The 12,286-nt window shown below is 38.1% G+C and overlaps 1 protein-coding gene across 3 annotated transcripts in view; it reads right to left on the minus strand.

Annotated features, from left to right (window-relative positions):
* The window catches only part of vps8 (VPS8 subunit of CORVET complex), a 178,543-nt gene that overhangs the window by 124,094 nt on the left and 42,163 nt on the right, over nt 1–12,286 (minus strand). For all 3 annotated transcript variants that reach the window (XM_052126503.1, XM_052126502.1, XM_052126505.1), the window contains one exon: nt 4,292–4,364. In XM_052126503.1, coding sequence (XP_051982463.1) covers nt 4,292–4,364 — 73 coding nt within the window. The remainder of the gene's footprint in view (nt 1–4,291; nt 4,365–12,286) is intronic.

A 12,286-nucleotide genomic window follows, 5' to 3' on the forward strand; every position in this document is an offset into this window, starting at 1 on the left:
GTACTGACAGCACTCCAAATTTACAAAAAAATGATTTCAATGTTAAAATTGACCGGAGTTCTCCTTTAATACAACAGAAAATACCACTCTAATCACACATTTGCTAATGAAAAAAAAAAATCTATAAACAAAGTCGTAACAGCTAAAATAATTTTAGCTAAAATGTATTTATTTGCTAAAATAAAACATTTACTTACTTTCACATGTTTCATTAAGTCCTCGGCAGTTGCATGACCCATGAACTGGGATCCCAGGTATCTTGACTGCACCTGCCCGCCCTCCCAGAAACGTACGTGCAGGTCCAGCTGTTTCGTTTTGGTGGTGCGATTCAGACTTTCGTCGAACATCGGCACGAATGGTCCCGTGATTTTGGAAATTAGTTCTCTTTTTATAAAATCCGCTATTCCAAAGTGCGTAATGTAGGACGTTTTATCTTTCCCGCATCTGAAGGATTTAGCTATATCAGAGTCCGGAAACATTGTTTGAAACAATTCCCCGATTTCCTCATTCGCACTGTAGGACTGGTGTCTTGTCACCGTGTGGAGAACCCAGAGCACCTCCACTTTTAGTGTTGGCTCTGATCCAAAAGCAACACGGACGTCGATTGCGGGAGTTGCGGAGCTACTGTGTGGGCCTAGCCTAGGCAGTGTAGAAGTAGTGCTGGAGCCGCCAGATACTTGTAAGAACTGGCTGATGGCTGTCGTTTGCTGGAGACCCTTCACAGCAGTTAGATGTTTTTCACTTTTTGAATGAGACTCCAGCGCCCGTACACCCAACGTTCCCAATTTAATAGCTTTCTTGCATAAGAAGCAGTAGGCTTCAAATGCATTATTTGCAACTGGCTTTAACCAAGCACGAAATTCAGATTTTTCAAGCCAAGTATCGCTAAACTTGCACTTCCCCATAGCTGAATAAAATCCGTTTTACGTCTTTCTGGGGTATCCGAGAGACTCGCGCCAATAACACGAAAGCTCAAAGCTGATTGGCTGTTGCATGTTGGTCTATTTTGTAGTCGTAATACAGCGAATTATATTTGGACTAGCGAAATAAGAAACTACAACACCACGGAATTTAAAACAAAAAAACATTCCAAAGCGCTGCGGGAGCATTTAAATGAGATTTACATGGACGTAGGAAAATTAAGACCTGTTTAAAATGATTTAAGACCTAGAACACAATACTTCAGCAAATTTAAGACTTTTTAAGGCCTTAAATTGTGATTTTGAAATTTTAGACTTATTTAGACTTTTTAAGACCCCGCGGAAACCCTGAACCAAGGGAAACAAGTGCTAAATACACAAAGGAAAACATGGGACACCTGGGGAAACAATCAGGGAATGAGGAACACCTGGGGAAACAATCAGGGAGAATCAAATCATGAAATAAAACTACAAAGGTCTACAAAACTAACACAGGAAACAGGAACAGGGAACTAAACAAGAATTTCAACATAAAGGTCTAGACAAAGACAGGGAATATAACAATATGTTATATGCACACATATTTTATGCACACATATTGTTATAAATGCATACTCTTTAAAAGTGCAACTATGAAAATATAAGTATTATAACGGTGGCTGCAATTGTTTATAAAAAGATTCACACTGTGCTAGCAAATATAAGTGCCATTTACTGAATACCAAGAAAGTCGTTCCTTGTGCTTAATTGGTTCTTGTTTAACATAACCAGAGCAGATTATTTTAATGTCTTAAATGTTTTAATTTTATTTTGTTATGTCATATATTCGGTTTACAGGTTAATACGGGTTAAAATGTTCCTGGATTATGTACGGAATCTATTCAGATTACTTGCATGCATACCTAAGGAATGTAGTGTTTTACAGGCCGAGAAGTGTATCCTTCATCAAAAACAGTACATATTCTGACAGTACACAATTTCGTACATAGGAATAATGTAATGCATTACAAAAACAATTATGATGTATTATACTGTACTGTATATACAGGCTTCAAGTGTTCAAAAGCACTGTTTGTTTTTTTTTCAGGTCACTCTTTCTACAGGTATGTGTTCGTGGGCCAACAATCCACACAATAACGTAATCAAAATTCAGCCCATTATCACTGGAGTACAGTACAGGGCTGACTAGTTGCCATGGTGACCAGGTGGAACACTTTCCATCTAGAATGAGTGTGTTTTTGCAAGAGCAAACCCAGAAGATAAGCCATTATCTCCTATTCACACACACAGAGGTAATTTTGCATCAATTGGAGGTGCTCATCTTTGTGATTCCTGTGTTGAGAGAAAAGGCATGATGGAGAATGACCAGTGGCATTGTTTGTGTGTGTTTTTGTGTGTGTGTGTGTGTGAGACTGTAAAGGAAAGTGTGGATTTGTCACTGCGTTGCAGGATCAAAGAGAAACAGGAGTCTCTCTGTGTATGTGTCTCTTTGAACATGGCCCCTTGGGGCCCAAAAGATAATACTTCAAATAAACATTACATTCACACACTGCAACAAATCTCTCTCTCTCTCTCTCTTTTTAAATGGACACACACCTTTAAAGCCATACATCAGAGACATCACACACATAAACTGATGATGACAAGCATTTTAATGTAGTAAAGAAAAAAAAAACAAGAAGCCACTGAGAATAGGGATGGGCAGCATAACGGTATGTTCTACCATACGATGACAGACCAAAGATTATGCTATATAACAAAGTATTTATGTGTCGGGATAAAAAAAAAATATATAATAGCCTTCTCTGCAAACTGTCACAGACAAGCACTTCCACTGTAGACAGCTTTGATTTATTATAATGGTTGCAGAGCACCGCAACCTGGAGCATCTGATGTCCGGTGCATATGACAGCTTTCTTATAATAGGCGTGGGAACTTTTTTTATTCTGTTACAAATCACGATTCTTCAGACATTCGATTTTTTTTATTTATTTTTTCTCCCCAATTCCCAATGCGCTTCAATCCTCATGGTGGCATAGTGACTGCCCTCAATCTGGGTGGTGGATGACGAATCTCAGTTGCCTCCACGTCTGAGGCCGTCAATCCACGCATCTTATCACGTGGCTTGTTGAGCGTGTTACCGTGGGTTACTGAGGCATCCAATCACAACTCACCATGCACCCCACTGAGAGCGAACCACATTATTGTGATCACGAGGAGGTTACCCCATGTGACTCTACCCTCCCTAGCAACCGGGCCAATTTGGTTTCTTAGGAGACTTGGCTGGAGTCACTCAGCATACTCTGGATACGAACTTGAAGACAATACATTTTTAAATCACCTCCCAGGTGAAAAAAAAAAACTATTTTTACTTTAATAATAAAAAAACAAAATGTATCTTAATATGCTAATACAATGATAGACATAGGAAATTATATTTGTGCTGATTTCCAAATGAACCGGCTTTCTCCCAAATAATTTTTGTCTCTTTATATTCTTTACAATTAGCCCTTTAATGCACTACTGCTACAGCCAATAAATTGCTGGTTGTTCACTGTCAGATGTCAAATCCTATGCTGTGATCAATGTTCCTGTTATTAATGCATAATCCACAGGTTTATTTGTGAGGTATTGTGGAGAAAATTTTTCAGGAGTCATTCTGCAGATTCTGTCTGACACTGCATTAAAAAATAGTTGCAGTAAAAAAAACTGTTGGATGTACCCTATCAGGAGAATCAAGTATTTGCTTTTCCACACTCTCTGATACATTCCCAGATTTTTCTCAGGACATTCCCACAACCTCTGAGCTCCTGCCCGAGTACCGATCATCTCTGCACCTCATCAGGGTAAACAACCCTGGCTGTCACGGTTTTCACTCAAACCTATAGAGCGTGACAGCACTCTGTTTGTATGAGAGATAGAAAGAGTTGCTTTAGATTGTGTGTGTGTGTGTGTGTGTGTGTGTGTGTGTGTGTGTGTGTGTGTGTGTGTGTGTGTGTGTGTAGTGTCCATGTTTATGTTCTCTGGAGGTTGTCTAGCCCAGAACTAATCACTAGAGCACTTCTGATGGTTAAAACAGAAAGGAAATCCCTCTGAAAGCCCTGCTGAGAGCACATTGCAAAGAATACTAAACACACACACACACACACACAAACATTTATGTCTTCTGTGAAAGCTGTGCACTATATAATAGAGGGAGAATGAGTGGTGTGATTCATACGGACCCTTCACAAACAGAACACAACTGTGTTGTCATAGTGTTGAGCTGTATTGAACAAAAGTGTGTGACTGCAGACATTAGCAATACACTATACCCCAGAGTATACATTTATATTTACTCACTGCAGTCTGAATTTAATCAAACTACTAACCTGGTTTTTCACCTGAGGGACCAGATCTTCAGGAATGTCCCCCAAAGGATAGGCCCGTCCTGCCAAACAACAGCTGAAAAAGGTGACAACTGTGTTAATATATGTAACTGTGTGTGTAAATGTTGTACTAAGCTATAGTTTGGGGACAAATGTTACCCCTGAAATTAGGTAAATCTCACAAAATCAAAAAAATATATATTTTTTTTTATCCTAAAAAAGCAAATAAATTATTTTAGGGTTAGGATAATTTAAAGTTATTATAGTAAGATCAACCAATATAAAGATACGTTCTAAGTAGTCTTGTCACAATACCAAAATATCAGTAGTCAGTACCAATACCAGTGACATTTGACATTTCTTGATACCAATTTCACACCAAAAAAAGACTAACACTAACTAATGCTGAGTTTACACTACACGATTTTAAGCCCGATTTTCAGTCACCAACAGTTTTGTGGAGATCGCCGACAAAAGCCCAAAATCATAGGCAAATCGATCTCAATGTATGAATTATCAAAGAAGCGATTTGAGAGAAGCGCCGACGCGTCGCCAATGTCAATGACATATCTAGGATGATAAACATCTGAACCTGTCTGCAACTCCAAATCGCTCAATGTGAAATATGTTTTGACTGAATACAACTGCAGCGTTGACCAACAGCCAATGAGAGAGCAAGAAACGGGGCATGGGAATTTGCAGTGGGAGGAGTCCTGATGTATCTGCAACAAAACATCAACTGGCATGGCTGCGGTATCAAGTATCCAGGTGGAGAAAGAGAAGAGTTGGAGGGAAATTGCTAATTCTTTTGGACAGTCAGGTAAGCGTATATGTATATTTTTCAGTAGGAGATACATTTTCATATTGTAACCAATAAAATATATGATTAAAAACATACATATCTTATTCTGAAATGCATAACATATGATCATGCATTTGTTTTCGTATCTCGTATCACTTCTCACGTGTACCCTGTTGTGAATCATAATTTGGAGTCCAGGCAGAGTTGTCAGGGATTCGTCAATAGTGAAATGTTTTGTAATGTGTTCACCCATGTCGCCGATTCCTCGTGTAATTTGAAAACGCTACGACTTCCATGATAAGACAGACAGATGTGTAATATAAGCGGTACCACGATCTGACGTCTTTGAAAGTCGTGTAGTGTGTAGGAGGCATAATTTGAAAAAAGTAAACATTGTTTTCAAGTTCTCAAGTGATTATTCAAGACAAGTAAACAGCCAGTAATAAAATAAATAAAAACAATAGAAGAGAGACATACTGTATATAAAGAAAACAGTTCTTGAAGATTTTAAGAGCAGTGTCAAGTATTCAGAAATTAAAAAAGTATTAAAATGTAACATAAAACTAATTAAATGACATGTTTTTATTGTATGATTATATATATATATATATATATATATATATAATTTTTTAAGCTACTTAAGTTATACAGCCAATTAAGTAATTATAATATGTGCAGCCAAAATTATGTGGACACCCCCTTCTAATTAACAAGTTTGGTTACTCCATTAATTCCAGTGAAGACGAATTATAATTAGGGATGCACCGAAATTTCGGCCACCAAAACTTTTCGGCCGAAAATGGCATTTTTTTGTTTTGGCCGAAAGAGAAAAAAGGCCGAAAATATATGCCTCCCCGCTCCTCAGTGCTCAGGTTTCACTCTCGATCGATCTATCCATAATCACTGCGCTACAAAGCAAAGGCCGATGTCAGTGGTGTGGAAACACTTCAAAGCAGTACCGCCACTCCCTATACACATACTACACAGCCTGCGTAGGGCACCAACTCCCTAGGAGGACACCATCTTACCCTAGGAGGGCACCAGAAAGTCCACCGGGTGACTTTTTCCTTTTTTAACGTTATTCAAGGACCTGAAAGCAGTTGCGGAACACAGATGATCGCTTCACGCGAACGTGACAATCCTCTCGACTACTGGTACATGAACAAAGATTGCTTTCCATTGCTTGCGCAGATTGCACACAGGTATATATCTGCCCCAAGCAGCAGCACAGAGAGAGAGAGACTATTCAGTGCAGCATCTCATGTTCTTGATGAGAAGAGGAACCGTCCTGCCAGAAAGCTGAGCAACTTTTGTTCTTGAAGATAAACCTGCCACTCTTACTTAAATAGAAAGCAGTCCAATTTGCTGTGTGTATAGCAATTACATTAAAATTAGTTTAGCCCTGCAAAACTTTGTTCTTCACTTGTCGTTTACAGTTGAGGTTGGTTTTAGTTCTGTTACTGCTGTTTTGCACTGTTGTTTTGAACAATAATTTTATATTAAAGTATAAATACGTTTACATAAAGAGAATAGAGGCCCTCTGCTGTTCTGTGTTGTTTTCATTAAAATGACTGTGTAGCATATTTAAACTTTTTGTATTGGCTAGCATAGAGCTGCTAACTTCATTACTTGACTGCTATTTTGCATATCATTTTAGATTTCTAGAATGTTACATTATTTGGATAATTGGTAAAAACATATTTTTTTTTTAAATCTGTTAAATTTGAGTGTTAAAGAACTGAATAAAGTATAATATATTTAATATTATTTTCATATATTTTCTGTCCAATTTTGGTGCGTTACTTTCAATAAAAGTGTGATCATATTATTGGTTTGTACTTTTTCAATTCAGATTCATTAAATTCATGAAATTAATTAAAAGTATAATATTAAAACAATTATATATATATATAAAAAAAGAAGTCATTTTCTGTTAAGTGCATCCTGAATTTTCAGTTTAGGCCCAGAATTTTCATTTCGGTGCATCACTAATTATAATGCTACTCCATAAAATTGCATTCTAGGGCATTGTGTTATCACTTAACAAGTGCCTTACAACAGGAAATGTTCCAGATTACCTTAAACATACAACTATACAACCTCTATAGGAACCCTTTTGTTGAATTTGTTCTGATTTTCTTATTATTTTTCTTATTATTATTAGAGGTTCAAGCACAGAAGGTTCAGGAACCCTATTGTATTTGTTCAGATTTTTAGGGGTTCAAGCACGGAATGTGCAGGAACCATAATGTATTTGTTCAGATTTTCGTATTATTTTTCGTATAATTTTTTTTCTGCCCTAAAAGTGTCTGGGTGACCGTATGTCATAGAGATTCCAAACTTGGTAGGATGGTTCCAAATCCCCCCACCCCCCACACCAATCTGTCAGACACTAGGTGGCGCTATAAGCAGCTTCTTTGCTTTTGTGATCATACATTTGGAACTGTAAGGGCTAGAATCAAATTTATTTTTCCTCTGATTCCTCGAGTCAAGTCAAAATGTATATTTCCAATTTCATTTCCGTCTATAACATTTTAACACAATTTAGAATTTTCAGGAAAATTTACTTTTCTGAACTAGTCCAAGGCCATATACAGTGAGGAAAATAAGTATTTGAACACCCTGCTATTTTGCAAGTTCTCCCACTTAGAAATCATGGAGGGGTCTGAAATTGTCATCGTAGGTGCATGTCCACTGTGAGAGACAAAATCTAAAAAACAAAATCCAGAAATCACAATGTATGATTTTTTAACTATTTATTTGTATGATACAGCTGCAAATAAGTATTTGAACACCTGAGAAAATCAATGTTAATATTTGGTACAGTAGCCTTTGTTTGCAATTAAACGTTTCCTTTAGATTTTCAACAGTTTTGCACACACTGCAGGAGGGATTTTGGCCCACTCCTCCACACAGATCTTCTCTAGATCAGTCAGGTTTCTGGGCTGTCGCTGAGAAACACAGAGTTTGAGCTCCCTCCAAAGATTCTCTATTGGGTTTAGGTCTGGAGACTGGCTAGGCCACGCCAGAACCTTGATATGCTTCTTACAGAGCCACTCCTTGGTTATCCTGGCTGTGTGCTTCGGGTCATTGTCATGTTGGAAGACCCAGCCTCGACCCATCTTCAATGCTCTAACTGAGGGAAGGAGGTTGTTCCCCAAAATCTCGCAATACATGGCCCCTGTCATCCTCTCCTTAATACAGTGCAGTCAGCCCTGTCCCATGTGCAGAAAAACACCCCCAAAGCATGATGCTACCACCCCCATGCTTCACAGTAGGGATGGTGTTCTTGGGATGGTACTCATCTTTCTTCTTCCTCCAAACACGGTTAGTGGAATTATGACCAAAAAGTTCTATTTTGGTCTCATCTGACCACATGACTTTCTCCCATGACTCCTCTGGATCATCCAAATAGTCATTGGCAAACTTAAGACGGGCCTTGACATGTGCTGGTTTAAGCAGGGGAACCTTCCGTGCCATGCATGATTTCAAACCATGACGTCTTCATGTATTACCAACAGTAACCTTGGAAACGGTGGTCCCAGCTCTTTTCAGGTCATTGACCAGCTCCTCCCGTGTAGTTCTGGGCTGATTTCTCACCTTTCTTAGGATCATTGAGACCCCACGAGGTGAGATCTTGCATGGAGCCCCAGTCCGAGGGAGATTGACAGTCATGTTTAGCTTCTTCCATATTCTAATGATTGCTCCAACAGAGGACCTTTTTTCACCAAGCTGCTTGGCAATTTCCCCGTAGCCCTTTCCAGCCTTGTGGAGGTGTACAATTTTGTCTCTAGTGTCTTTGGACAGCTCTTTGGTCTTGGCCATGTTAGTAGTTGGATTCTTACTGATTGTATGGGGTGGACAGGTGTCTTTATGCAGCTAACGACCTCAAACAGGTGCATCTAAGTTAGGATAATAAATGGAGCGGAGGTGGACATTTTAAAGGCAGACTAACAGGTCTTTGAGGGTCAGAATTCTAGCTGATAGACAGGTGTTCAAATACTTATTTGCAGCTGTATCATACAAATAAATAGTTAAAGAATCATACATTGTGATTTCTGGATTTTTTTTTTTAGATTATGTCTCTTCACAGTGGACATGCACCTACGATGACAATTTCAGACCCCTCCATGATTTCCAAGTGGGAGAACTTGCAAAATAGCAGGGTGTTCAAATACTTATTTTCCTCACTGTATCTGATTTGCATGAAATTTGGCATGCATCACTTATGGAAACTCCTTACAAAAATGTATGAAAATAATTGTATTTCCTGGAGTCGTTATGAAGATATAAGCCAACGAACTGGTCAGGTGTCGTCGTCCATGTCATCGAAATTGACCTATATCTACCAAACTAAATGTCCAAACGTAGCGAAACTTGATACACATAGACAACACAACATTCTGAGGAAGCATGCTAAGTCGCACCAAATTTCACCAATAGGGGGCGCTGCAACTGGAATAAATCCACACCCAGGCGCTGCATCTTAAATGCAGTTATATTTAATGCGTTTTAGCTTTATTAAAGTTCAAATAATAAAGAAGCAAATCATGTAAATATCTACCGACTCCGAAACTGGCATTTCTCTGTGTGGTCAGAGCCTCTTCTATGAGTTGCGTAAATGTCCTGATCTAAGGGGGAGAGACTGAAACTGCACCTGGCTGATGCACACTCTTGTCACGTCATGGCTCATCCCTCGAGCACACATGCTCGTTGCAGCTAGATTAGAACGTGATGGCTTGTGATTTACTGAATCACAATATATGTCACTGTGCATTTCTTATCATGAAGAAAATTGGCAATATGCAGCTTTATTAATAAGAGGGAGTTTGTTTTTAGTGAGTTAAAGATGGATTGAAGTGAACAGAAAGGTGAGAGGGGGTAGTCTTCAACAAAATATGTTTTTATTTAAAAGAAAATACACTTGTATACAAAATACACACATATTTAAGGAACATTATCTTAAAGCAAGTCTAAATATCTTATATGTTGCTTCTCAAGTAAATGTATTTTGTTTTCAATTTTCTTTACTGAATTAAACTTAATAAAAAGTATTTTTTCCCCCCATTAATTCAGTGAATGTCTTTTAGAGGTATTTTAGGTAAAAGATGATTTTGTCCTATTTAGTGTTAGTAAGCACGTTTAATTCAACCTTTTAAGTAGGTTTTAAGTATAGCCTGTACAGCTACGGTATATATAATTATAAACAGATTTGTGCAAACCTTGCTGATTAAAGTGTTTTTAGGCATAGCTATTTACTTTTATTAGTTTGGATGTATATTTAGACATTATCAAACTAATTTTTGTTGTAAAGTTTACTTTTCTTTGTTTGTTAAAATGTTGTTTTTAAGCATCACTTTTTGGATTATGATTACAGTCAAGCATGAACACAGAGAAAGAATGCTAAAGAAAAGTAATGCTTCATCAGAGAACTGCCTGATCTCAACCTCTTAGTTGAGTCTTTAGACTTAACTAACTGGTAAAAATTCTCAAACTCAGCCTATGATTTCACTGTCTGTATACAGAATGTGTGTGTATAAGTGTGTGTATATGTGAGTGGGTGTGTCTAATATACACTCCTGATGTTTTTGAGTTTAACCCCTTCATTGATGTGTGCTTTGTTCCTGTATTGTGACTGAATTATTAATTGATCATGTGAGTGCATAAGTGTTTCTGTGTGAGTGTGTGTATTTTGCAGTCTTGATGTTTTAGAGTTGAACCCCTTCATTGCTGTTCTTTTTATCTGCAGTTTGTATTCCCCAAATAAATGCTCTGTGTTTTAAAAATTTGTTATGGTGGTAATTTTTTGTTTTACTTTTAAGTGGCAATCATCGGGGTCCAAGCACAGGTGAAGAAATAACCAAAATAAATCAGAATTGACAGAAATTATCAAGTGCATGACAAATAATAATAATTGACGGAATAGATCCTGCCTAAACTAAATTTGTTTAAAATTTGGGAAAAATGTGATTGACTTTGTTGCTAGGTAACTGCATCAGGTTGCTAGGCAGTTACCAAAGTGATAATGAAAAGGATCAGGAAAAGGAGCCTTTTGAGTGTCACCTTGGTAGCTGCCAAGCAACCAGGTGTGGTTACCATAGCAACCAAGTAACAAATCACATTTCTCTGCACCAGAATATCATAGATACATCCTGCTTCATTCATTTGACTCAGGGTAGCAAGGAGCCTTTTGACTATCACCTTGGTAACTGCCTAGCAACCAGATGGGGTTACCCTAGCAACCAAGTAACAAATCCCATATTTCTGCACCAGAACATCGCAGAGACTTCCGACTTCGTTCATTTGACTCAGGGTAGCAAGGAGCCTATTGAGAATCTTGGTAACTTCCAAGCAACCATATGGGTTTATCCTAGCAACAAAGTAATAAAACATATATCTTTGCACCAGAACATCATACAGACTTCTGGTTATGTTTATTTGATTTAGGGTAGGAAGGAGCCTTTTGAGTATTACCTTGGTAAATGCCTAGCAACCAGATGGGGTTACCCTAGCAACCATGTAACAAATCACATAACTCTGCACTAGAACATCATAGTGATTTCCAATTTTGTTAATTTTACTCAAGGTATCAAGGAGCCCATTGAGTATCACCTTGGTAACTGCCTAGCAACCAGTTGGGGTTACCTTAGCAACCAAGTAACAAATCACATATCTCTACACCAGAACATCATAGTGACTTCCGATTTTGTTAATTTGTCTCAGGGTAGCAAGGAGCATTTTCAGTATCACCTTGGTAACTGCCTAGCAACCAAGTGGGGTCACCCTGTAGCAACCAATTAACAAATCACATATCTCTGCACCAGAACATTGTAGAGATTTCTGGCTTCATTAATTTGACTCAGGGTAGTAAGGAGCCTTTTCAGTATCACCTTGGTAAATGCCTAGTAACCAGGTGGGGTCACCCTAGTAACCAATTAACAAATCACATATCTTTGCACCAGAACAACGTAGAGACTTCCGGTTTTGTGCATTTGACTCAGGATTGCAAGGAGCCTTTTGAGTATCAAAAACTGCATAGCAAACAGATGGGTTTACCCTAGCATCCAAGTAACAAATCACATTTTTCCCAATTTTCAACAAATTTAGTTTAGGCAGGATCTATTCTATCAATTTGTATTATTCATCATCCACTGATTAATTTCTGCCAAATCTGGTTATTTTGGTTATTTCTTCAC

The sequence above is a fragment of the Xyrauchen texanus genome, chromosome 5 (genome assembly GCF_025860055.1).
Source record: "Xyrauchen texanus isolate HMW12.3.18 chromosome 5, RBS_HiC_50CHRs, whole genome shotgun sequence".
NCBI classification, from domain to species: domain Eukaryota; kingdom Metazoa; phylum Chordata; class Actinopteri; order Cypriniformes; family Catostomidae; genus Xyrauchen; species Xyrauchen texanus.